The sequence below is a fragment of the Xiphophorus maculatus genome, chromosome 8 (assembly GCF_002775205.1).
Source record: "Xiphophorus maculatus strain JP 163 A chromosome 8, X_maculatus-5.0-male, whole genome shotgun sequence".
Lineage (NCBI taxonomy): Eukaryota > Metazoa > Chordata > Actinopteri > Cyprinodontiformes > Poeciliidae > Xiphophorus > Xiphophorus maculatus.
In genome coordinates this window covers 22,337,549-22,365,157 of record NC_036450.1, presented here as the reverse complement: position 1 = coordinate 22,365,157, position 27,609 = coordinate 22,337,549, and the positions used below count along the sequence as shown (strand labels likewise).

The window sequence follows — 27,609 nt, the reverse complement described above, 5'->3', positions numbered from 1 at the left end:
ATCTAACCAAGTTTGTCTTTCAGTCATATTTCTTATACTGAAGCACATTTTTATTTTTTTTATATCAAAGAACACATTTTCAAATTGAAATGGTTTCCAATGTATTTTATGTTAATTTTACATTTCAAAAATGATTCTACTTATGATGTTTTCGTATCAGTCAATCCTTTGCACTGAAAGAAAGCGTCCTGGCATGGCTCACGTCCAAGGAAGCTTTTCAGCATGTCCATCCCATCCACCGCGCCTCCAGCTTCTAGTATCACCCTCCTGTACTCTTTCCCAACCTGACAAGACACGCGTGAAGACGTTTTATACAATATAAGATCGAGTGCAAATCAGAATTAAGAAGCAAGACAACCAACTAACCTTTGGGTTCATAATGCCTTCCTTTTTAAAACGACTGAAAAAAATGTCCATTGAGTAAACTTCGCTCCACAGATAGCTGTAGTACTGACCATCGTATCCTCCGGCCAAGTGGCTGAAACTGGCTGTCATATTGGTGCCTGCAGAAATCACACACATATTTTTTTGACGTAAAGACAGACGCAAACTAGTTTCACAAGAGCTGGCTAGTCATGCCGAAGAGTACTAGGATGAAAGGGATGGAGCATTGTCCTGCACAAACATCATGGTCTTTTTCAAAGATCCAGACTTCTTATTGTCTTCTAATAGCTAGCAGCGGTTTGAGAGTTGATTTTGAGACAATATTCAATCTGAACTGGCTTATCTTTAGTAATACCAACTCATACCAGTACCCCCACCTCCATCTAGCTTGTGTCTGACTCAAAATGGAGCTCTGTGCCCGTTATTGATCGCACCATCCATTTGGTCCGTCAAGAGTCACTCTCATTTTATAAGTCAAGTCAGAGTTCATAAAACCTTTATGAACTTTGATAATGATAATTCTTGGCCCAGTCTATATGCTTCAGTTTATGTCTTGTTCAGTGGTGGTCAAGTTTCAGCCTTCCTTATGTTGGGCATGTCTCTTAGCTATGAACCTCTTGTACTTCTTGGTATTCCAGGAACATTGCAGTTATGGGATATGACAGTGCTGGGAGATAATGGGTTCCTGATAGCTTCACACTTAATTCTTCTCAACTCTTTGGTAGTTAATTTATGTATTTTTTTTTTCCTCAACAAGTTTCTTGCAGGACTGGTGACCTGTCCAGGGTGTACCCTGCCTCTTCTCCATTGACCACTGGAGATAGATGAAGTTTCTTGCAACCCTGTTGACTACTTCCAAAAAAAGCTTGATGTTTCTCTGATCACTTCCCAAAATCTTAGCAATTTCAAGAGTGCTGCATACTGCTGAGAGACTTTTGGTCATATTTACTTTTCAGAGTCAAGTTAAGCATGGCTGAATAAGATAAGTTTACAGTAGTAGGTGTTCACTCTAGTGCTACACAACTTTAATAATCTAGCCGTTGTTAGTAGAACTGACCAGGTGTAGCAGGAATACCGAGGATGTCCTGGCAGTGCTGTGCAAACACCTGAGCTGTATCTGCACTTGGACAGGAGTGAAGGGACTGGTCCACTTTACTGAGGACAACCTGCCGCAGGTTCATCAGACCTAAAACCAACAACATCAAATTGAGAGAGATTCTAAGCATGCGCCTTACAGAGAGTTGTAGGTTTCAGAGAATTCGGAGCGTCTGACCCGTGTTTGCTACTCTGGATGCAATCAGTTTGTCGAGCAAATCATCTGGGACCGGTGTCCCATCCTTGTAGTGGCTTGACATCCTTCTTAGTGGCTCCTTCTCCCAAACCCAGTTCTCCAGCATCTGGGACGGCACTTCCACAAAGTCTGTTTCCACCTGAGTACCGCTGAATTCTGAAAACGTGGTCTGTGTCAAACAAGAGCACAAATTCATCCTCTATTGCTGGAATAAAATCAAACCATGCATAGAATGCAACAATGCTGAAGCTGCTAATTGTGGAGAATTTACACCTTGGAGCAGAGCTCATGCATCACGTGGCCAAACTCGTGAAAATATGTCTCCACTTCATGGTGTTGGAGGAGGGAGGGCCAGCCTTTTCTCGGCTTTGTAAAGTTAGCCACCATAGCAGCCACCGGAAGCCTGCGTTTTCCATCAGGTCCTCTGCATCCTGGCAGGAGGCCAAAGCAAGCAGCATGGCCATACTTCCCTTCCCTAAATAACACGCAAGTCAGCATTTACAAGACTAGAATCAGAAGCTCAAAAAGTTGCAGTTTGCTATGACAGAACTTAAGAACATAAGGATAATTCAGCGTTTTTAGAGGTTGCACCATCTTTACCTTGGGTGCAAGTCCAGGTAGAACTGTCCGATCTCCTCCCCCGTCTCGGAGTCGTGGGCTCTGTAAAGCTTGACATCTTCGTGCCAAACGTGAGCGCCCTTGACCTCTTCAAAGGTGAGGCCCAGCAGCTCCTCGTAGATACCAAACAGCCCTTCTGTCACCACCTCCAGGGGAAAATACTCAATCAGTTTGTCTTTGTTCACAGCAAACTTGCACTGCTCCACTTGGTTCATGTAGTAGGGCAAGTCCCAGGCATTGATCTGCCCATCAAACTGGAAGCCCTTCATCAAGCACTCCCTCTTCTTCAGTGCTAGGATGTACTTTCTCTCCTTGATTCCAATGGGTTTTAGTCTGTCGTAGAATGCATCTGCAAAAGATGGAAAGATGAACAGGTTTAGCAGACTAACATCAATGTGTGCATAATACATTTTCGAACTCCAAGTAGTCAATTTGACTACTCCCCATGGTGATTTTTGATCCGTACAAGTTTCTTGTGCAGCAAAAAAACAAAAACATATATGGCGCCCCCTACAGTTAAATGCAGAGAACAATTGCTAGAGATCACAGATTCACTGCGCAATTTGGGGATATATTTGTAATGAAGTGAAGGAGTTATAGTGCTTATATTGACTAGCTTACATATTTAGGCATCTCATCGTCTAATCTGTAACTTCAAAAAATAACGGGAAGCAATTTGTTTTCATCACATCCACTGATAAGTTACAAACTGTCCTATTTGGGAAAAAAGACTAATTAAAATGTATGTAAAATTATCTATCAAATGCAAGGCACTGATGTTTCCCGAGAACCAGATATTCATCTGTCCCTTATTTTCACTGTTCTTTTCATTTTTCCTTTTTTTTTTTTTTACAAATAAAAAAAATCAACAGAATAATGCTTCTGTTGTATTACAATATTGTTTTGTGAGAGATTTTTGGAATATCTAAGGTGTCATACACATGTCTGCATTTGTAGTAATTTCACTACACCTATTTGTAACAGTGAATTGGAAACCAGTTAATCATCACTGGTGCACCCAGTAAGTCCTCCTCTCCAGAGACGTAATTTAATGTAGCCTCACTTCCCAGATGACAGAGCCCTAAAAGTCGACTGTGTAGCAACCGTGCTCATTCAGGCCAACAAATATCATTAGTTCATATGCTGATGATCTCCCAGGGGCCCCTATAACAACAGTGTGGTTGTATTTTGAACATTGACCTCATCTTGTCAACTAATATTCATTACTTAAAAATATTTAAACCTGACCTCATTTTATGTAAGATACACATATTAGGCACAATTATGTACATAATATTTCTGCCTGGCGTGCAAAATATGGGCCAATACAGATTTTTGTCATTTCTTTAACATTTCAGTATTGAACCAGATGAAAGAGCCCATCTTTAAATATTTAATGTGTAATTGAAGAGTTTAGAGTGAACAATAAAGGTGACGAGTAAATGTTATGAAATAGATCACACTTTAAGTAAATATTTGTTGTATTTAACATATTTCAAGTGAGAAGTGAGCATGTAATGAAATAGATCCTGTCCTATAATTTTATGTAATTGAACATTACAGGTAACAAATGCGATGATCATCTGAGGTAATACATTTTATGAACATTTGAAAAAAATATTTTTTAAATATAAAATTAGTTGAATAAAAAAAGGGGGTCAAAATGTAATAAAGATGATCTATACCAGGGGTCCCCAAACTTTCTCCTGTGAGGGCCACATAACTTGTCCCTTCTCTGATGGGGGGCCGGGGTCAGTTTGTAACAGAAAAAGTGTGACGATTGTAAGAGTGCTAAACATAGAAATGTATTGTTTTTCAGAAAGCACAATCAAATAACCTTTTCTGGATTCTTCAGAGAACAAAAGTTAGGAAATAACACTATTTATGAAATAAATAATAACCAAATAACACTGGGTTCTCCACATAAAAAAAGGGTTAGGGTCAATTATATACATGTATAAAATAGTTACTAACTAGTAGTTAATAATAAATAAAGTTCATTACTAACATTTATTTTATTGCAAAAGTCCAACTTATCAAATAAAAATGCACATATATGAAAATACTCTGGTATTGTTCAGGGGGCCGGAGCAAATGTGGAGGCGGGCCGCATCTGGCCCGCGGGCCGTAGTTTGGGGACCACTGATCTATACAGTCTAGTAGAATAATTTCACACTGATTTTGAGTTAGTGGGGCACACGATTTGGAAGCTATAAAAGAAAACATAATTTAATATTAAAATGATTTATCCATCCTAGTGGGGTCGGGAGGTGCTGGTCCCTATGTCCAGCTAACGTTCCTGACGAGCTGCGGAATACACCCTGGACAGGTCACCAGTCTGTCACTTAAAATTTTAATAGAGGATAGTGTGCCTCATGTAATAGCATGAATTACCGCTTTTTTTTTTGTATCAGTTGGTCACAAGTCATTTATTTACAGGAGTGTTTGGTTCGGAAATTTACGGTCCCAATGTAAACCTCCGAGCGCTTGAGGAGGGAGCGGTAGAGAACAGCTGGCCGGAATTAGCGTTCATAAATCGGATCAACCTTGAGCTAAACGCTCCTTACTCCGCGGAGCGCGAATATTCAATATCCAACTTGAAACAACTTCACTGCGGACGGTAGCACAATGAAAACGCCGGAAAAAGTTTGTTTTGGTATGTGGTCATACAAGATGGCGCCCAGCGACGTAAACGTCACACGCAGTGACGTCAGTTCCAAAGCTCCATTACCTGTTTCTGTTACCCCCTCCGCACCTTTCACTCGCACGCCGCTGCAAGACATGCGCAGTGGGTTTCTTTGAACAGCAGAAGTTTGTCTAATCGTCAGTAATAGAATTGCGCAGCATAAATCATAAGAAATCCGACGGCTAATTCAGCAGCGCTTCGCTTTCACAGACGGTGGGGACCAGATTTAACTTGTTTCGTCACTTAGAAAAGAAGCTCAAAGAAAGGTAAGCTCCGTTAACGTGATGTTGGCAAAGCTAGCTGTACAGAGACACATAAGCATTTACGATGTAAAAAAAAATGTCACTCATTGCTGAATTGTTGTGCAGAGGTGTTAACTAACGTGTCGCATATGTGGGACAACATGGTGTCCAAAAGTCAGCAATATAGTGACGAGACATTCACGAACGATCCGAGTCTCCTGAACGTCTCTTTACTAAGAAGAAAGGACTGGAGCCTCACTGAGAGCCGTTCTTTGCTCTTGTAATGCTCAGCGTACACGTACTATTGTTATTTTATTTATTTATATACATTAATATTTATTTAATTAGCAAATAAATAAAACACAAGAACGAAAGAGCACGCAGAGCATGCGCATTGCTCATTGATTGTTTTCGTTCAACGTGGCGCGCTTTCGTTCAAAATGGCTGCCTGGCTTCATGCAGTGGGAAAGAGGGTGAGAACAGTCCTGGTGAGCGCCTTGTGCTTGGTTACTTCTTGCTTGTTGCTCTGTGGTCAGTGTTTATGGTTGGTTTTTTTCCCCCTCCAGGAGGTCTTTTTTTTGTGGGCTCTAGTCTGGCAGAACCGTGCATGGTAAAAAGCTCAGGCACGTTCTTCCCTGAGAACAACGGGAAGAGCTCATTCATTTTTAGCTCACAGAAAAAGCACCAAATTAACAAAAGTAAACTGAGTGACCAATAAGATTTAGCCTTTTGCGCTACGTACAAGATGCTTTGATGCAGATTTTTTTTCTCCACAATTTTGTTAATAGTAAAGAGGATTAGATAATAAAACATACAATAACTATTCTTTTCTTTTTTATGCAAAGGAATATGTCAAGGTACTCATACAGCCGTGCAGCTGCAGGTGCTACTGGAATAATCCAAACTCTCAGTCACTTGTAGGCAATTTAGAATCACACAGAAAAGCTCCAAAGGGAATCAAACTTTAAACTCTGAACTAAGAACTTCTGGTCACATAAAAACAATTAACCATAGCTGCCCTTACTGATAACTATGTGAGTAGTTATCAGTAACTACTCACTGAGTAGTTACCCCTAACACTGATAATGTTAGGGGTCCCTAACATTAATATGATTAGACCGCATGTAATTATATATATGTATATGTATTATTGTTATAAAGGCTGAGCCAAGAAAATTTATGTATGTATCAAACAAGTAGCCCTTCGTGTTACTCTGTACCTGTGAAGTAGCTCCCAGTCTCATAAAGGTTAGTGACCCCTGCTTTAGAATGACATGCATTGACCGGTGCCTTGCCTTTGACTCCCTACACCAAACTGTTTTGGTCAATGCACCAATTCAGGGGGACGTGATTGTGACACTAAACCACCTCTGACCCCTAAACCTAACCATTACATATCTAACCAAAACTCAATTCACACCTTAGTCCTAAACCTAACCCCTAACCCCAAAACAGCAATTCCCCTTGTGGGGACCACAAGGAGCTGTGGGTCCCCACAACGTCTCAATGTGTCCAGAAAATGGTCCCCACAAGGTTTTAAATACATGTTACACACACACGCATTTCGATTTCTAACACAAGTAACACAACTGTAAGACATGTACTGTGGCACGCTCTTGGCAGCCTACATGCCACATAAATTACGGCATATGTACTTGTGTGAGGTCGAGGTATCAGAAGGCTTGTACCTATGAAGCCGGACACATTGCCTGCGTGTTTAGCCATGTTAATCTCCAGCACATAGTTTGCATGGCTGCTGTAACCGAGTAAGTCTGCCACCTTTGCCTTTAGTTGGATTAGCTGTTCAAGAATCGCCGTGTTCACCTGGGGGAAAGTAGAAAGCAAAAAAAAACAAAACCAAAAAACACCTGAATCATGTTGTCAGAAACGACTAATCTAACAAAAAAAAATTAAGATTTGAAAGTTTAAAGCTATTTATAGTGTTTGAACAGACATCCTGAATTATCTTTTTAAGGAAGAGAATGGGGTTGTTGGCAAGTGGAATTACTCACCTGTTTACACCTGCTGTGGAAAGCTGTTTCCATCTTCCTCCGGGTCTCAGGATTGTGGCACCTCTTCATCAGGGGGTGGTAGTGGGGATATTCCAGCGTCACCTTGTACTTCCCCTCTGCTGTCCTCTCCAGACCATTGAGATAGATTTCAGCGAGGCCTCCTTCGCCAGGTGAACAAAGTGAGAATGAATGTCTTGCGCTTCTTCGCATGAGGCACTGATTAATGCAAGCAGGCTTTTACCCAGTTCATGCTCGGAAAAAACAAGAAATGTACTGTCCTCATTCAGATTCCTGTTGAATTCTATGGAGAGGTCACTGATAAGCTTGGAGGTTTTTTTTACTTCCTAAGGAAAAATGAAGAAAGACATTTTTTTATACCAAAATTTGAGACAATCAATGAAAACATAACTACAGACTATTTAAAGACAATCTCTAACAGAAAAAACAAAGGAGATAGCATAACATACACCAAACAAGGCAAAGTATAAGAAAACCTTTTGTAGTATATTTAGATCTGAGACCGAATGTCGAGGAACCCAATTTATGAAGGCAGTGCAGTACAAAGCTCTTAACCTAATCTCCTTATTCTCAGCATCCAGGAGGAAGCACCAACTTCCCACTGACTGCACTTCCATAAAAATAACCAATAGCTTGTCCAGAATAATGCACATAGTTTCATCAATCATACCTTAAATTGTCCTACAATTAGTGCTGTGGTACAATAAATGTTAGAATAAATGTTCATCATTAGTATCTGTGAGATTACCTGCTGTATCTCTTTAGACAGATGCAGTCCTTTCCTCTGGCCCAGTGTAACCAGTCTGTCTAAGAATCTCTTTTCTTCAGTTGAAGGATTGTCTTGAAACTTTTTCTGCCAAAACACACATCACACAAAACATCTTATTGGTGGATTTGAGGCCATTCTAAAAGAAAAAGAAAACAAAAAAACAAAAAAAACGTTCAGTAGCACTAGACATCACTGACTATATGAAACAATTATTTTCCATCCAAGGATTAATCAGAAGTAAAAAAAGGGGAGGCAGTATCCCAATTGATGATCCATGAGATGTTTTGTTGTATTTTCTAGTAACAACATGTACCTGCAAGGCCATCATACGCTTGAACACGTCTTCCCTCATGCTAATCTCCACGTCAAATTCAGATAGTTTCTTGTCTGCCTCTGTGCTCGCCGATCGAACCTCCTTGTTGGGACAGACATACTGAGGGAAGTCAAGAACGTGGCGGGATGCTAGGAAACACAAAGGAACCACTGAGAACTTCAAGCATTTGCATACCATATAAAACATAAGCAAGGGAAAATCCACTACACACAACAGAGCAGTCCAGAAGATTTTTTTGAAACGAACAAAACAGCCTTTTTTTCCCTTTAAGTTTAATTTTAACTACCTTTGAAACTGTCGCCCTAAAGTATGGCGCATGAGCACCTGCATCAACTGTGATGCCCAAAAGTTCCACTTCCTTTCATGAATATTTCATTTTTTTAAATAATTGTATTTGTATGTGTGTATCTGAAGGCCTGACTGTGCCCCTAAACAATAAATTAAAAGTAGCAAGAATATTATCTTGTATCATTTTATGTGTAAACTTACTCAAGAAAACTCAATGTTTAGTTTGTGCTGAACAGGCTCTCACTCTCCACTAGAGACCGCTGTAAGCTCATTATGTAGAGCCACAAACCGTGAAAGGCTTCATTAATTTCAACCATACAGCTGTATTCAATGTATTCAAATGTAAATCCAATGGCTTGAATAGCAGCCATTTGGTATAACAGCTATGCTACTGTTTAAACATCTTTGTAAGGAGAGTGCTTTACTTTAAACGACTTTCAGCCTTCAGGCATTCTATTGGCTATAAGCATGTCATGTGACCAGAAACAAAGCAAATCGGTTTCTTTTTCACGCAAGCTTTTAGTTTGATTTGGCTCATTCGTCTTTATTTTCCACTCCAAACCAACATCAGCGATTTACAAACAACAATTTCTATTCACGCTACTTGTTTTGTGAGTGATAAAATTTTAAAGTTTCTAAACCGTGAGTCGGAATGGGGTGGATCAGATTTATATGGTTTCCTCCCCAGTTATGTGGTATCGCTTCTCGGCCTTTTGGCTAAGATCAAGTGTAGTATCTGTTCTTATCAGTTTAATATCTGATACGTCCCCTACCCGGGGACCATATATTAAATTGATTTTTGGAACAGGGAGATGGAATAGGGGCTTGCTCCGTCCACTCCAGGCATCGACCTGGTATTGCAGTACCTCCAGGAACGGTGCACCCCCCCTTTAATGTTAAATGAAAATAACCAAATGCTGCAAGTGAATTTGCAGGTTTACCCTGGCCCTTATGAAGTTTTGGATTTAAAAACTACAACTTTTTTTTGCTGCCAGCTTAAGTCCATCTTAGTTTCTATGTAGTAGAACAAGGTTTCCCGTTAAAATAAATGCACATGGAGGTGCTGTGGTGGCGCAGGGGTCAAGCACAACCAACGTAAGGAGGCCTTAGTCCTCGACGCTGCCAGGTTTGAATCCCGGCCTGATGACCTTTCCCGCATGTCTTCCCTCTTTCTTGTTACCCACTTTTTTGTCCTAGCACTTTCAAATTGAGGCCATTGGGAGTACTAGAGAAATGCCAAATGGCCTTTCTACCTTTGGAGTCCAGAGATGGGCCGACTGACCTGAAGGATTTTATCTAGCAGGTGCTTTTGTTCTGTAAATAAGGCCATTACTTTATAAGTACCCTGGTAATGGCCTCAACGCATCTCATAGTTGCACAATTGTTCCTTAGACTTCGACTTCGACTTAGACTGACTTTGTTGTCATTTTGCATGCACAGGGTGTATACAGAACAAAATTTTGTTGCATACGGCTCAGGACAATGTTGTGAGGTTCCAATGTTGTGAGTAAAAGAAAATACAGTATAAAATATGAATATAAATCTAAATATAAAATATAAAGTGCAGGACTGACAGTAAAATAGAAGTTATTTAGCTCTGTACATGTGCAAGGTATAAAGTGGAGACCAGTGTTTGAGTGCAGTCCAGTTAAGAGTTCAGCAGTCTGATGGCAAGTGGGAAAAAGCTGTTTCGGAACCAGGTGGACCTGCACCGGATGCTCCGGAACCTCTTTCCAGAGGGCAGCAGGGAGAACAGTCCATGGTGGGGGTGTGAGGGGTCACTGATGGTGTTTCGGCCTCAGGACACGCATCCTGCATCGATGGTTGACCTGACATTTCGCCCTTTTGCCTGAGCTGGGTGTGGAAGGTTGTTGCCGAAGCAGTTTCTCCTTGTGTGCCTTCTTCTCACTCACATGAGAGTTACCCAACTCTTTTGCAAGCTCAACCAGGAAGTCCACCCGTCTCTCCTGCACCCCAATGCATGCCTGATAAAGCACATGTGCATTCAGTGCTGCCATGTCAATCATGTTTGCCAGGTTTGCTGACCAGCTGTCACATAGTGATGGAACCTTGGTCACCCCCCGCAAGATCATGACTGAAATAAATGCCATTAGTTCTTGTGAACTAAATAGTGTGAAGCAGTCACCTATTTATCCTCCACAGCACAAAAGGCTGCATGCAAATTTGCATGTGCAAAGTCTCCCAGATTTCTTTTGCTTACACTTTTTGCATGATTTTTTTGAGGTGGATCAACACAATTAATTTGGTTAGTTTATTTCTAAACTGTCATTTTAAACCCACTTAGCTTTATTTAAAAGAAAAACATTACTAATTTCTTTTAGAAAAACCTTTGCATATTTCTTGAAACAGAATGTATGTTTTGCAAACTCTATGTACATTTGGCAAAATGACCTGGATAATGCAGCACAACATCATGGATCAGCTGCAAAAGGTCACATCTCTCCAAAAACACTTCATGCATGCTTCAAAACTAGACAGGAGATCTGATCTCCTGTTGGTATCATAGATACCCACCCCCAACATGGACTATTCACACTCCTACCTTCTGGCCTGACGGTCAACGGCCACATTTACAATTGACGAAGGGATGCTAATTTGAGCCATCAGAGTCGTCAGTTTGGACTCAGGGTCTTTTGGCTCTGTTTCAGTAAGTCTGGGGAGAGGTCGAAAACCCTAGTACTCCTAGTGCTAGAACCAAAAAAAAACGACTTTCAGCCTTCAGGCTTTCTATTGGCTATAAGCATGTCATGTGACCAGAAACAAAGCAAATCGGTTTCTTTTTCACGCAAGCTTTTAGTTTGATTTGGCTCATTCATCTTTATTTTCCACTCCAAACCAACATCAGTGATTTACAAACAACAATTTCTATTCACGCTACTTGTTTTGTGAGTGATAAAATTTTAAAGTTTCTAAACTGTGAGTCGGAATGGGGTGGATCAGATTTATATGGTTTCCTCCCCAGTTATGTGGTATCGCTTCTCGGCCTTTTGGCTAAGATCAAGTGTAGTATCTGTTCTTATCAGTTTAATATCTGATACGTCCCCTACCCGGGGACCATATATTAAATTGATTTTTGGAACAGGGAGATGGAATAGGGGCTTCCTCCGTCCACTCCACGCATCGACCTGGTATTGCAGTACCTCCAGGAACGGTGCACCCCCCCTTTAATGTTAAATGAAAATAAACAAATGCTGCAAGTGAATTTGCAGGTTTACCCTGGCCCTTATGAAGTTTTGGATTTAAAAACTACAACTTTTTTTTGCTGCCAGCTTAAGTCCATCTTAGTTTCTATGTAGTAGAACAAGGTTTCCCGTTAAAATAAATGCACATGGAGGTGCTGTGGTGGCGCAGGGGTCAAGCACAACCAACGTAAGGAGGCCTTAGTCCTCGACGCTGCCAGGTTTGAATCCCGGCCTGATGACCTTTCCCGCATGTCTTCCCTCTTTCTTGTTACCCACTTTTTTGTCCTAGCACTTTCAAATTGAGGCCATTGGGAGTACTAGAGAAATGCCAAATGGCCTTTCTACCTTTGGAGTCCAGAGATGGGCCGACTGACCTGAAGGATTTTATCTAGCAGGTGCTTTTGTTCTGTAAATAAGGCCATTACTTTATAAGTACCCTGGTAATGGCCTCAACGCATCTCATAGTTGCACAATTGTTCCTTAGACTTCGACTTCGACTTAGACTGACTTTGTTGTCATTTTGCATGCACAGGGTGTATACAGAACAAAATTTTGTTGCATACGGCTCAGGACAATGTTGTGAGGTTCCAATGTTGTGAGTAAAAGAAAATACAGTATAAAATATGAATATAAATCTAAATATAAAATATAAAGTGCAGGACTGACAGTAAAATAGAAGTTATTTAGCTCTGTACATGTGCAAGGTATAAAGTGGAGACCAGTGTTTGAGTGCAGTCCAGTTAAGAGTTCAGCAGTCTGATGGCAAGTGGGAAAAAGCTGTTTCGGAACCAGGTGGACCTGCACCGGATGCTCCGGAACCTCTTTCCAGAGGGCAGCAGGGAGAACAGTCCATGGTGGGGGTGTGAGGGGTCACTGATGGTGTTTCGGCCTCAGGACACGCATCCTGCATCGATGGTTGACCTGACATTTCGCCCTTTTGCCTGAGCTGGGTGTGGAAGGTTGTTGCCGAAGCAGTTTCTCCTTGTGTGCCTTCTTCTCACTCACATGAGAGTTACCCAACTCTTTTGCAAGCTCAACCAGGAAGTCCACCCGTCTCTCCTGCACCCCAATGCATGCCTGATAAAGCACATGTGCATTCAGTGCTGCCATGTCAATCATGTTTGCCAGGTTTGCTGACCAGCTGTCACATAGTGATGGAACCTTGGTCACCCCCCGCAAGATCATGACTGAAATAAATGCCATTAGTTCTTGTGAACTAAATAGTGTGAAGCAGTCACCTATTTATCCTCCACAGCACAAAAGGCTGCATGCAAATTTGCATGTGCAAAGTCTCCCAGATTTCTTTTGCTTACACTTTTTGCATGATTTTTTTGAGGTGGATCAACACAATTAATTTGGTTAGTTTATTTCTAAACTGTCATTTTAAACCCACTTAGCTTTATTTAAAAGAAAAACATTACTAATTTCTTTTAGAAAAACCTTTGCATATTTCTTGAAACAGAATGTATGTTTTGCAAACTCTATGTACATTTGGCAAAATGACCTGGATAATGCAGCACAACATCATGGATCAGCTGCAAAAGGTCACATCTCTCCAAAAACACTTCATGCATGCTTCAAAACTAGACAGGAGATCTGATCTCCTGTTGGTATCATAGATACCCACCCCCAACATGGACTATTCACACTCCTACCTTCTGGCCTGACGGTCAACGGCCACATTTACAATTGACGAAGGGATGCTAATTTGAGCCATCAGAGTCGTCAGTTTGGACTCAGGGTCTTTTGGCTCTGTTTCAGTAAGTCTGGGGAGAGGTCGAAAACCCTAGTACTCCTAGTGCTAGAACCAAAAAAAAACGACTTTCAGCCTTCAGGCTTTCTATTGGCTATAAGCATGTCATGTGACCAGAAACAAAGCAAATCGGTTTCTTTTTTACGCAAGCTTTTAGTTTGATTTGGCTCATTCATCTTTATTTTCCACTCCAAACCAACATCAGTGATTTACAAACAACAATTTCTATTCACGCTACTTGTTTTGTGAGTGATAAAATTTTAAAGTTTCTAAACCGTGAGTCGGAATGGGGTGGATCAGATTTATATGGTTTCCTCCCCAGTTATGTGGTATCGCTTCTCGGCCTTTTGGCTAAGATCAAGTGTAGTATCTGTTCTTATCAGTTTAATATCTGATACGTCCCCTACCCGGGGACCATATATTAAATTGATTTTTGGAACAGGGAGATGGAATAGGGGCTTGCTCCGTCCACTCCACGCATCGACCTGGTATTGCAGTACCTCCAGGAACGGTGCACCCCCCCTTTAATGTTAAATGAAAATAACCAAATGCTGCAAGTGAATTTGCAGGCCTATCCTGCAAAATCCCTTATGAAGTATTGGATTTAAAAACTACAACTTTTTTTGCTGCCAGCCAACCCAATGCCCCAACCGAGGTCAATTATCTCTTACAATTTTAAGACAGTTTTGGGTGAAAAGTAAAATAACCACCTGTCAATCACTTACTATATTTAGTTGCTTCGAATCTGATAGGCCTACCTTTGTTGACATCGAAATTCTATGGATATTCCTATGTAATGTAATATATCCTAAATGAAAACACAGAAGAGAAATGAAATACATTTATGTATTAACTACACAGTAAAAAAAAAAAAGTCAAAATTCTTTTTTTGAGTTACATCGATCGCATTACAGTGATCACATAGTGATGCGAAATCTAAGCAAACTTAGATAACATAAAGTTCCTCCACTGGCTCCCTGTAGCTCAAAGAATAGATTTTAAAATACTGTTGTTAGTTTATAAATCACTGAACGGCTTAGCACCACAATACATAAAGATCCTCTGCTGTTGTATCAACCTTCCAGACCTCTCAGGTCTTCTGGTTCTGATTCTGCTCTGCATCCCCAGAACCAAACGAGGAGAAGCAGCTTTCAGCATCTATGCACCACAAATTTGGAAAAAACTTCCAGAAAACTGTAAAACGGCTGAAACACTGACTTCCTTTAAATCTCGACTAAAAACCCACCTGTTTAGGATTTGTTGAGGAAACATGATTGTATTTAGTGCTTAATACAGTTAATCTTAAAAGGTATATGGAACACTCTTATTTTGAACAAATTTCTTTATTTTGAACAGGTTTGTGTTAAGCATTTAAAACTAAACCAGATGGGTAAGCATTCAGAGACACAGGAACCAAATGCAGATCAAGGGAGATCTCTCAATGGGGCCTCCCGCTGTGCGGCCAGAACACACAAAGCCATAAAATTAGCATTGCCGGCAGGGCAGAAGCACTGGAGCTTAAGGGAGAGACATCTGGTCTGTTCACAGCAGATAAAAGCCTGTAAGAAACCAACATCTGGGATGGTGTGAAATTTAATGCAACATAGAAGATTGAAACCGCGAACAATTAATTTCTAAGTATTAATACCATGTTTTTACTGAAGATTGTATTATCTCATTTAAAACTACTAAATGATGAATGTATTTGAAAACTGTATTAGCTGTGACTATATCAGAAGAAAATGGAAATTGTTTGAATGAAAATGTTTTGTTTACTATTAGAAAATTGTTCAGGAATTATACCTCATTTTGTTTTGTTGATTTTATGTGTTATTTTGGCAGGACTCAATCTTTTGGGGTGCTGACTGTAGAGAAGCAAAACTGGGGTTTGTAAAGATAACCTTTCCTTAAAACCAAAATTACTAGATGTAAGTCTTTTTGAGAATTTATGTAAGGACAGATAATGGGAGAAACTTCGGATTTCACAGGTATCTGTGAAATTTTATCTTTTGTTTTCTGTGTCCGGGAGGGCCGTGGAACCACAGGGGGTCAGGACGAAGCGGTTCGCTCTTTTGTTGTACCAGAGACCAGAAGGCCCTTTGATCTTTGCCGTAAATTAGGGGGAGTTCCAAGTTTCTCTGAGTGCCTAAGGGAGTTTCCAGTTGGTCAACTAGAGGAACGCCTTGAGTGCATATATTAAACAGAAAAACACCCCCTTAGTATAAAATTTAGTGTCAGCACTAAATTTTCAGAAAGTTGCGACTATTTTGCTTTTTTGCAGCAGCTCTCTCCAAAGACGCGTCTTTGCCTTTTCTTTGTTTTTTCTCTTTCTCTATTTTTCCTGTCTCAAGGTAAAGAATGCATATCTCTGTTCCTCTGCAGCTTTGTTGATTGATTCATGCGTTGCTTTGTATGAGATTAAACTCTGTGATTCTGTGACGTCAACACGCAGTGTTGTGGTTTCCTTGTTGCTGCACGTCACTCACTGAGAGCGTCACCCGCTAAGGACCCGGACGATTAAGGAAGAGAGAGCCAAACGTTTTGTCCAAAGTTGATTTTAAATTATCTTTCCTTAATAGATTGTATGTGAAACGTAAACAGTTACACATTTAATGATGGAACTTGTTAAGGAAAAATGATTATTTTTAATGCTTAATACAGTTAATCTACGACATGTGTAACAGTTATATTCAATACTCTTATTTGGAACAGGTTTCGTCTGAGATGCGGTAAGGAGCTGAATAAGCAGGCATCAGACAAGCAGGGCCCTTTTCCTCCCCCGCTGACACACAGAGCAATAAAAGTAACATTCCGATGGGGGAAGAGACTTTTTGGCGCCAGGGATCTCCCCGTATCAGACAGGGATGAGCACTAAGTGGTCCGCCCTTTTACTTAGACAAAAACCAGACGGCCTTCAATCTTTGCTGTAGATCAGGGAGGTTCTTAAGTTTCTCTGAGTCCCTACGGAGTTTCCAATTGGTCAAAGAACGGAACGCCTTGGCTGCGTAAATTAAATAGGGAAACACCTATTTGGTATAAGATGACCAAAGGAGAAAAGAGAGAGACAGCGGCCGCTAATTTTTGCCTTTTTTTGTCTTTGTTTTATGTTTGTTTGTCTTCCCCTTGTGTGTCTTTATTTTTATGAGAAAAATGCATATCTCTATACCTCTGCAGCTTTGTTAATTGATTCATGCGTTGTTTTGTGTGGGATTAAACTCTGTGATCTGTGACGTCAACACGCTTTGTTGTTGTTTCGTTTTAGCAGCACGCCGTCACTCGCCGAGGATCCCGGGAAGAAATTAAAGAGGAAAGAGCCAAAGGTTTTGTCCAAAGCTAGCATTAAATTACCTCTTTTTTAACAATTGGGGGCTTCGTCCGGTTCTGACATCTTGGCGGGCGGATCGGCCTGTTTCGGCTCCACGGCTTGGTGCGGTAAGATACTATTTGATTATTTTTTGGTCGTCTGTAGCACCGTGTGGTCGGGCCGGAGTGGCTTGTCGCGGCTAGTTGCAGCCACGCGGAGTTTCGAAGCTGCAGGGGTGGATAGATTTGCTCCTAAAAGAGTCTGTTGTTTAGTAATTGGTCGGGAAAAATACACACCACAGGGAATCGTAGCGGATTCAGACAGAGGATTTTGCGCTAACTCTGCCGTAAAAATGCTGGGTTTCTTAATTATGTTCTTTGCCCTGGGAATTCATTACTGTGTCCCTAAAAAAGCAATTTGGGAATTGTGTATCAATTTGGTAGTTTGGGCTTGAATCGGCCCGGAGATTTGACTCTGCTCCAGCGGACTTATATTGGCCTACATCGGTTAAATCTTGAAAAGTATGTTAAATTAAATTTTCACTGGTGAAACATTGAAAAGGAGTTGAATCGCTCTTGAAACAGGACTTATATTGGAAACGAGCTGAATCGCTCTATTGGACTTATATTGGGTTTTGAGTTGAATCACTCTTGAAATAGGACTTATATTGGACTCGAGCTGAATCGCTCTATTGGACTTATATTGGGTTTCGAGTTGAATCACTCGGAGGACTAAGTTTACAAGTTGAAAAATTCACAGGATTAGGCCGAGTTGCATCACTCGCGGAGAATATAGGACTAAGTTTATAAGTTTGGAAATTAATGCAGTTTTTAGCCGGCATTTTATTTATTTATTTTTTCCCTTCTGTCTCTTCCGTTTGTCTGAAACCGTGTTTGTGTTCTCTGTATTTCTCTGTGTGTGCGGGCTGCCGTGGAAGTGTGTGTGTGTCTGTGTGTTTCTGTGTGTATCTGTGCGTGTGTATGCGCTAATTGTCTGTGCGGAACGCTGTGTTTGAAAAGCGCTGTTTGTGTGAATTTGCGTTGCTTTTGCTGCATTTTATTGTGAAGTTATTATGGACACTGAGTTGACAAACGATGCTATAGGCCATTCATGTAATCTGGCTCCGCGGATAAGTCTGCGGGACCAGATTGCGGACTTTATTAACATATATGATCAACAGTTTGGTCTGGATTCGCTTAATGTGAAGGAAGTAAATTAAAGTGGGACCAGATAACGGGAAATTATTGGTTGCTGTTAAATTTTAACATAGGTTTGACATGTCTCTTTTTAAACGTGCACGGGATTTAAAAAGGTTCCTGAAGATTGGAGTTTAAAATTAATTAAATTGACACATGAAAATATGTTAATAAAACATTGGACAATTTCTGAAGCTTCAGTAAATTTGATATAAATCTCAGTAAAATGTGATAAAAATTACAGTAAACCTTTGATAAAATAAGGAGGACAGACTGAAAATTGGTGACTGAAACTTTGACTGACTATAAAACTTGGCCAGATGTGTTGTGTTTTGTGTTTTTGTTTGTGTTACAATTCATGTTGGTGTGAAAGAGTGTGTGATTGGGGATAAAATACCACTGGGTATTTTATGTCATATACATACTGAATTTTTCTTAGTGCTGTTTCATGGTGCAAAGTTTCCAGTTTTTAGGACACACTATGTGTTAAATTGGACTAAATTATTAAAATTAAGCAATAACAGCAGTAAGTGTGACCTGCTGTGTAAAGATTGGAAGGTGATTAAAGGATAGAATCTTGATAAAATAAATCATCTGAACAAATTGAAAATAAATTATGGGTTCTAAGGTTAAATAAATAAATAAAGAAAGAAAGAAAGAAAGAATAAGCCAAGAAAATTAGGTCACAGAGGATTGTAGAAATGCTGTCTTGGCAAATTAATAGCTAAATACATAAATGATTAGGTAGAGAAATAAATAAAATAAAAAGTATATAGCATGAGAGATAAAATATTGGATTAAATGTCAAGTATTCCTTCTACGCTGACGAGGAAGTAGTAAAATAGAATAAAATACAATGAGTAAAATATGACTTTTTTCAGGAGTTGAGGATAAGGAAAAACAAAGATTTTTAGAGAAACAGGCTCTAACTGTAAGAGGAATTGCTCAGATAACAACAAACTGCAATATGCAACTGATTCTAGATAGTTTCACAATCAGTTTTTTTTAAAAACTGACCAAAACTTTAGCATAGATAAAATATTATTAAATCTACAGGACTTATTAAGACAGAATGAAATAGAAGTAACTCTCTTGTTAAATAGAAATTGATTAAATACAGAAAAGTTTGCTAAAATTGACAAGATTTGTTGTTGAAGGATAACATTAAGTTAGAAATAAATTATGGGTTAATGAAAGAGGATCTGGTGGAATTATTGTAGAAAATAATGCCGATCAGGGGGACTTGCAGCCCCCCTTGCAACAGTTCAACAGGAGAGCCACAGAGCTGTGCTGTTACTTTTACCCCACTAGATTCAACTAATTAACATGTGAAGCCTCTTTGCTTGGCACTGTAGATTATAGGAAGTTGTAGAGAGTCTTTTACCATCACATAAGGCAGGATTTTGATGTAGTTTGGTTTCCTAGATTAAGTGAAACATTTTCTCTTTAGAGTAGATAGTTTAAACATGCAAATACATAGTGAGCAAGGAATAATGTGGAAAATGTTAAATATAAGTTTTTAGCATCCAAACACTGAGTCTGTGACAGCTGTTCTGACTGTCACACACAGATACTCTTGGTAATGATTTTCTGTTTTCCTTTCATATTACTTTATATATTGAGTAGTGAGTAGTTTAGATTTTTATCTTTAAATTTGTTTTCATTAGTCTGACTCTTTAGTTAGCTATTTGTGTCAGTTCTTTGTCTATTTTGTTAAATATAACAAATTAATTTCTTTCTTTTGAGTTACCAGTTTCCTCTGGACCCGTTCACCAGGGGACAGGGAAATTTGGTCTTTAGTTTAATTTCTTTCATTTGTAGATTTGGTAATATTCTGACCAGTATTTGTCAAAATTTATCATTTTTGGATTTTCTTAATTGAGACTATATTTTGAATTTTTTCTTCAACGTCTCTCTGGCTGGTTTATGCAAAACTTTCACAGAGTCTTAATTGGTAAACATGCTTTGTCAAACGCTAGTGACAATTTTTGAGAAGTTTGTAAAATGAATTATTTGAAAATCATAACAGTAACATGACATAATGAGTTTTACAACTGTAATGTGAAATATTTTGGGAAAATAGTAATCTTGAAGGTTTAAAGCATGCTAAAATAAATTGTTCTGTTGTTTTGAAAAGTTTACCTTTTGGGAAAAAGGCAGCATTGCATATGGGTGGATTTTCTCAGCTAAAATAATAACCCTGTTTAAGCAACATCGTTATTTAACATAGTAGAAATTGTGATACATTAACGAGTAATGTATCATCAAGGGGGAGAATATGTTATGGGTTTATTTTTATATTACTTAATTAGATTACTGAAATTTATATTAAACAAAATTTTTGAAGAATATGTCTGATATGTGCTTATTTTAAATGGATTTGAGTTGTTCTCCATTAAAAGATGTTCTGACAATGGGCTAAAGTATTTTGAAACCAATAGACAAATTTATAGTGATAATGAAGCATATTTTGGTTAATTAACTTGGGAAAATAATTATAGAAATTAAAAATATTATTGTGTTAGCCATTTTCAGAGCATTAATTTAATGGAGCAAGAATGTTTTAAGAAATGTTTTGAAGAATCTGTTATTGATTAAAGTTATCACTAATCAGTAAAAGTACACAGGTGGGATTATAATGATTTTTCTAAACTTGATTTTTGTTTTGATTTACATCGATTTAAAACGATTTTGAATAAAACTTTAAATTCAACGACAAGTAAGAAGACCTAGATAAAATTGGTATATTTTGAAAATGTCTAGATTTGTTAAGTTGACATTATAATTTCTCCAGGTTTAACTCTTTTGAATTTTGTTTAAGGAAAGCATGTTGAATGTTTTAGACAAAAACAACCAGTAAGATCTAGTTTGTTCTATAAAAGTAATTTAAACTGGACTGTTTAATTCACACTGATATTCATTGTTTTGATGGTAAATGTAAGCTTTACAACTACATTTTTAACCTTTTGTTATTGTTTTGTTTCGTTTGTTTAATCCTATTTTTACAAGATTGGTTTAAGAAAAGATCTGCATATGTTGAACATTCTGGCAAAACATTACTTTGGACACATGTCTTTTGAAGCAAGTGATTACAAGGTTATGGTGTTTTCCACCGGTTGGAGGTATGATATAAAATAATTGAAACGTAGATTGAATGGATCACATCCACCGTTTAATGAGCAGAACTGGACAACTAGGAGATGTGCTTTGCATGATGAGTGCTCATGGCTTCTTACACACAGACTGGCCTGGAGTTCCGAGCTCCAGGCAGGACTCTGGACTCTGCAACAAAGGCTGTTGTCATTCGAGGAGGAGTGTGACGGCTTGGAGAAGCGGTTTCACATTTATTTCGACGATCGCAGCCACAGAGCCACGAGCGGTGGAGAATTCACTCGGACACACAGTGAATTGAAGATATTTGTGTTGGAAACACAAAGGAATGATGCCTTTGGAAATTCTGAACTCTGTTTTGTCATTACAGCTTTGCAGTGGTTTTCCTGGTGCCCTGTGGATGTGGTCTCATTCAAAGTCTGCGTTCTTTGATAAAAGATTAAAGTAATTTCCCTTGATGGAAAATGACAAAGCAAATTTATTTTTTAGGTGAAACCATTGTTTGATTATGCTGACATTAATGAAGATGATATTAAAGAATGTTGTAATTGTGTTTCTGATGCTAATGAAACTCATGTTGAAACAAAATGTCTGTTTTAATGACCTGTGACAGGTCATTTCCCAAGATTTAGTTTCCTCATGAGGAGATTTCACCTTCTCCTTGAAACTCACGGTTATATTGGCATAATAATCCAATTTTCAGTGAGCAACGGCCACTAAGGTGGAAACCTGAGGTTTCCGACCGAAGATCAGGCTGCAAGAGGACCGACATTAAAGTTTTTACTGTGTGTTTTCGTTCGTTGCGAACTCTGAAAAGGACTTTCGTTTCGTTTTTTGCGCGCATTTTTTGAACATTTCCTGACGAAGAATTCATATTTTGTTTTTTGAGAGACTGTCGACGGACATTGAAAAAAAAACAAAAAAAAACAGAAAAAAGACGAGCAGCAGATTGTAATTTTGTGAGTTTCTCATTTTTGATAGATTGTGATTTTGTGGTGATTGTTGTCTTTTATGTTGCAGAGTGTTTCTCAGTGATTTTTTATGTGTATCCTTGTTTTATTGTTTGCGTTTTATACCTTGTGTTTGGTTGGTATTTTGAAAGGATAAGTTTTTCTTACCCTTGGGTTTTGTTTAAAAAGGGGGACTGTATATAATTAGGGTACGTCACTCTTTTTTTTTTTTCGTTTTTTATTAGTTTAATACATAGTTTTGGTTCTGTATTAGAAGGCTTAATCAATTTTTATTGAGATCTTTGATGAAGATCTCAAAAGGGGGACTGTTAAGGAAAAAATGATTATTTTTAATGCTTAATACAGTTAATCTACGACATGTGTAACAGTTATATTCAATACTCTTATTTGGAACAAGTTTCGTCTGAGATGCGGTAAGGAGCTGAATAAGCAGGCATCAGACAAGCAGGGCCCTTTTCCTCCCCCGCTGACACACAGAGCAATAAAAGTAACATTCCGATGGGGGAAGAGACTTTTTGGCGCCAGGGATCTCCCCGTATCAGACAGGGATGAGCACTAAGTGGTCCGCCCTTTTACTTAGACAAAAACCAGACGGCCTTCAATCTTTGCCGTAGATCAGGGAGGTTCTTAAGTTTCTCTGAGTCCCTACGGAGTTTCCAATTGGTCAAAGAACGGAACGCCTTGGCTGCATAAATTAAATAGGGAAACACCTATTTGGTATAAGATGACCAAAGGAGAAAAGAGAGAGACAGCGGCCGCTAATTTTTGCCTTTTTTGTCTTTGTTTTATGTTTGTTTGTCTTCCCCTTGTGTGTCTTTATTTTTATGAGAAAAATGCATATCTCTATACCTCTGCAGCTTTGTTAATTGATTCATGCGTTGTTTTGTGTGGGATTAAACTCTGTGATCTGTGACGTCAACACGCTTTGTTGTTGTTTCGTTTTAGCAGCACGCCGTCACTCGCCGAGGATCCCGGGAAGAAATTAAAGAGGAAAGAGCCAAACGTTTTGTCCAAAGCTAGCATTAAATTATCCTCTTTTTTAACAAACTTGACTTAATGTCGTGTTTTGATTGTTGATTCTATGTTGAAATTGCACATAAATCCGTGAGGGACGACGGAGTCCCAGAGCGAAATTCCGTGAGAGGTGTACGGCACCTAGTGTCGGAAGAAAAACGGCGAGTGACTGAGGGTCACTGCGCGTAACACAAACCCTGTAAATTCTAGACACTAATAGGTACCATAGAATTGCACAAAAATCCGTGAGGGACGGTGGAGTGCCTGAACGAAATTCTGTGAAAGAGATGTACGGAGCCTTGTGCCAGAACCCCATTAAAATGCTGTCTGCATCGTTTTAAACTGTGATTGTGATTGTGAGTGGGAATAAAAATAGCAACAGGTATTTTGTTCCATATAACACAGTAGGAGTTTAACAGGTAAACCTTCTATGGATGTGGGCGTGCCGTGGTGGCGTAGGGGTTAGCGCGACCCACATTTGGAGGCCTTGAGTCCTCCACGCGGCTGTCGCGGGTTCGACTTACGGACCCGGCGATGTTTGCCGCATGTCTTCCCCCCTTTCCTGTCAGCCTACTTCATTAAAAGGGACTCTAGAGCCCACAAAAAAACCCTGGAGGGGTTAAAACAAAAACAACCTTCTATGGATGCAAACTCGACTAAAAACCCACCTGTTTGGAATTGTATTTGAAACGTAATCAATTACAAATTTATTGATGGAACCTGAATTAATGTCGTGTTTTGATTGTGTTTCTGTGTTTGATATGATGTAAAGCACTTCGAAATGCCTACAAATAAAATTTGATTGATTGTTTGAACATGTGAAAAGAACACTTTTACTGCTGTATGGACTTTAGGAATTTAAACAGACATATATTATGACAAACAACAAAAACACAAATGACACTCATGGAGAAAGCATCCCAAATTTTATGGAGAGAAAACAGTAAACGATACTAACCTTTGCTATAATCTTGGCCATAGAACTACAGGTATTTTATTTGTGTTAACATAATTTGTCTAAAAGAACTAAACGACAGAGACAAGACACAAAGGCGGTCCTAACCGGTTTGGTGCCCCGGCTGAACAACCACATTGGCTTTACAATGACTCAAACATGTGTATCTGATTGGCATCTGCTTAGGCCCTTCAAACAAATGGACACAGCAGAGGCTTGGCTTAGTTTTTCATTTAACTGTATTTATACAGAGCTTTATATTTAACAACATAAAGCTCATTTTACCTTCAACTACCAGTTGATTACAGAGAATTTTCTGGCAGGATGAATGCAAAAACTGGTTCTGTAAAAGACTTCCTGAGCGAAAACAATTCACCTTACTCACATGCGTAGTCCAGCTTAGCGTTAGCCAGGGCTTCCAGCGTGTTTTTAGCAGAGACGGTTTCTATGTGCAGAGATCCGACATCGTCGTAGACCTTCTTCACTCTGGCTATTAAGGTGTCTGTGACGGTCCTGATCTCGTCTGGGGAAAGATCCCATCTCAGAGGATTCCAGCTGTTTTCAGCCTGAGAGCAGTCTCTGGTGGATCTCACTGATCCCTGTGGAAACTTCATTCTCAGGTGATGTTTAGAGGATCTGGAGGAAGACCGTGAACAGTCCATCTTAGTTTCTATGTAGTAGAACAAGGTTTCCCGTTAAAATAAATGCACATGGAGGTGCTGTGGTGGCGCAGGGGTTAAGCACAACCAACGTAAGGAGGCCTTAGTCCTCGACGCTGCCAGGTTTGAATCCCGGCCTGATGACCTTTCCCGCATGTCTTCCCTCTTTCTCGTTACCCACTTTTTTGTCCTAGCACTTTCAAATTGAGGCCACTAGAACCAAAAAACCCCTAAATAAAATAAATGCACAGAACATCGCAAAAGAATTGGTATCCCTTGAACATTTCCCCAATTTTTTGTCTTATAGCCACAACCCTCAAGGAGTATGTCGTTGGCCTTTGACGGAATAGAAGTAGCGTGAAATTGTGGCCGTCGACATTTTTTCGTAAACAGCAATTTTTAAGTCTTACCAAATTATCCCAGTGAAGGTTCACCAGTGAAGGAGGGCTCGATTCCTGATTTTTTTCCCCAGTCTTGGCCTCTGTCTCGGATTGTTAGGTCTTGGTCTTGTTCGACAAATTGGGCAAAGACCGGTCTGAGACTCAACAGTTTCCGTAGCTACAACCCAGTAGCTTGCCATCATCAGCATGTGAATTTTCCCTTTGGTATTTCAATTTGAGACATAAAGGGCAATATCAATAAAATAGATTATTATTAAAACAGTGATCAGAGCACGACTGCGTCCCACCATCTCAGAAAAATATACGGTATTATCATTGCTAATGACAGTGAAATCTTGTTGCATGTGAATGTTCATAACCCCAGAAAGTGATCAAATTGCATAATATTGAGTGATTGACTAATAATTGTAATCATATGTTAATGTGACAAGCTTAGCTGAACTCAGTTCCTTAAAAAAGACTGGGATATAGCAGCAGGTTGCAGTCATTAAACACCTGAAGGCAAAGATAAATGTGTCTTGAGCATCTAGCAGTAGTTGACACACAAGTGGAAAGAACATGATATGGTTTCCCAAGCGATACGCCACTATATTCCTGACTAGTTGGCAAGTTAAACTAGGAGTGTACGCTCCAAGCCTGAATGCTTGACCCACATTTTTAGAGGATCTAGTGGCTCTGGTGTGGTTTCATGAGAATGTCTTGATCTGATTTTACTCCAGACTACCCACTGTAGTCTGCAGACAATGTGAAATTAAGGCCCGGTCAATTAACCGGATACACAATTGACTCCGGACTTTAACGGTCAATAGCCCTTAGAGCGCATAAGAAGCTCTAACCATCCTCCTTCCATTTTTGAGCTCAAAACCTTGCATGATGTGTTTGTTGTAGTTTACCAAAATTAGTCATCAAGTATGAGCTCCAAATCAGCAAACAACCCAAAAATGACTATTTTCATTCCTCTTCCACACTTCTTTTTTTAATACATGTGATCAAGCAACATTGAAGACCAAAGAACACAGCAGGCAAGTCAAGGAGAGAGTTTAATTTAGGTTTAGTTTATAAGACATGCATCAAAAGCTTTCAGTCTCTTACACAGCACTGTGCGTTCTACCATTCAGTGATAGAAAAAGTATGACACAACTGCAAACATACAGAAGAAGCCAAGATGTCAATGTTGGCCAACTTATATTTATATATGTTAAAAGATTAGGGCTACATCTAACGATTATTGTAGTTCGATTAATATTGATTAATACCGATTATTGTGACGATTAATCGAACAAAAAAAAACCCCTTGAAACAATTTGCAGATTTTCCAGTGAAGTCTTTTATAAAATCTTAACCCTAAACAATATTTCAGCTCCTCTTTTAAATAAGAAAATAAACATTTTACTGCCTAAAGTTCAATAACAGGATTCCTTTAGTGAACGCTTGACCATTTGTAGCAAAGAATGCATGTGTGGCTAAATAAAAAAAAAATACTAACATCAACATGTGAAAAGGGTCCTGAGATGATCTGTTGATTATTTTTTGATTACAAATTAATAATTGTATAGCAAAAGCTGCTTAATATGAGATTCTTATTATCATTTTAACAGAATTTGAACTGGGGGTAGCTAAAACTAGGCCACTTGAGGAGTTTTGGGTCGAACATATTTACAGAGAATTTAACTAAAATAATCTCAAATCCAAAATGTGTATAACTTTGACTTAATTACTGGTCTGAGCCTGTTGTTCCTCAAGCAATCGGCTTCTTTGAGTTTGTATATTCCAGTTAACCGACTAATCGTCTCAATATCGGCCGATATCAATGCTAGTGCAGATATATGGTGCAACCCTAGTTGAAATTTGACAATATATGAAAAAAAAAAACCTAATTTTAAAGCTTCTTTTTATTCGACACGAAGCATCAGAGGTGTCACCGAAGCGTTTGCGGACTTTATTTTTCCTGCCAGTTAGAAACTTTCCCCATGTCCAGCCGTCGGTGTAAAGTTTCACGGCACAGCAGCGGAATTCCTTCACCCCAAGTTATTTCCAGGCTGGTTGTCGGACAACCTTCACACAACGGCTGCAAGTTCACAAGAAATCTTAACGACCAAGAGCAAAACCTCTGAATGTCCCGCCACACACACACACACATTTTTTTTTAACCATGCACGTGCGACCGTACAAAGCGGTAATCCTGTAATCGCACACATGTTGAACAGCCGGAAGCAGATGCTCGGCATACCTGCACAGTGTTCTGCACACTGCAACCATTGACGCACACATGCCAACGGATTGTCATGCGCTTATAGCTTTACCAGGGCAGAAAACAAAACTCTTCCGGGTTTACTGTCGACGCTACAATCCCAGAAGCTGCGCTCCTGTCGACGTTTTCTCTTCGCGTGTGTGACACGG

The 27,609-nt window shown here is 39.4% G+C and overlaps 1 protein-coding gene and 3 non-coding genes across 5 annotated transcripts; 3 read left to right on the top strand and 1 right to left on the bottom strand.

Annotated features, from left to right (window-relative positions):
• Window positions 1-140: 140 nt before the first annotated feature.
• Window positions 141-27,578, bottom strand: LOC111609473 (neurolysin, mitochondrial-like). 2 transcript variants are annotated; one of them, XM_023338038.1, is made up of 13 exons: window positions 27,513-27,578; window positions 24,535-24,785; window positions 8,334-8,482; window positions 8,000-8,104; window positions 7,475-7,577; window positions 7,234-7,394; window positions 6,910-7,045; window positions 2,276-2,642; window positions 1,949-2,150; window positions 1,658-1,844; window positions 1,442-1,570; window positions 367-503; window positions 141-284 (listed from the first exon to the last, which is right to left on the bottom strand). In XM_023338038.1, the coding sequence occupies exons 2-13, from the start codon at window positions 24,761-24,763 to the stop codon at window positions 141-143; spliced, it is 2,049 nt and encodes a 682-aa protein (XP_023193806.1). In that variant the 5' UTR covers window positions 24,764-24,785; window positions 27,513-27,578. The 2 variants fall into 2 exon arrangements, with proteins under 2 accessions (XP_023193806.1, XP_023193805.1); XM_023338037.1 differs by having other exon boundaries at window positions 27,440-27,575.
• Window positions 9,340-9,530, top strand: LOC111609601. The gene has a single exon (XR_002753209.1). It is a non-coding gene; the product is annotated as a U2 spliceosomal RNA (small nuclear RNA).
• Window positions 11,635-11,825, top strand: LOC111609602. The gene has a single exon (XR_002753210.1). It is a non-coding gene; the product is annotated as a U2 spliceosomal RNA (small nuclear RNA).
• Window positions 13,930-14,120, top strand: LOC111609615. Its single transcript, XR_002753220.1, has one exon. It is a non-coding gene; the product is annotated as a U2 spliceosomal RNA (small nuclear RNA).
• Window positions 27,579-27,609: the final 31 nt, after the last annotated feature.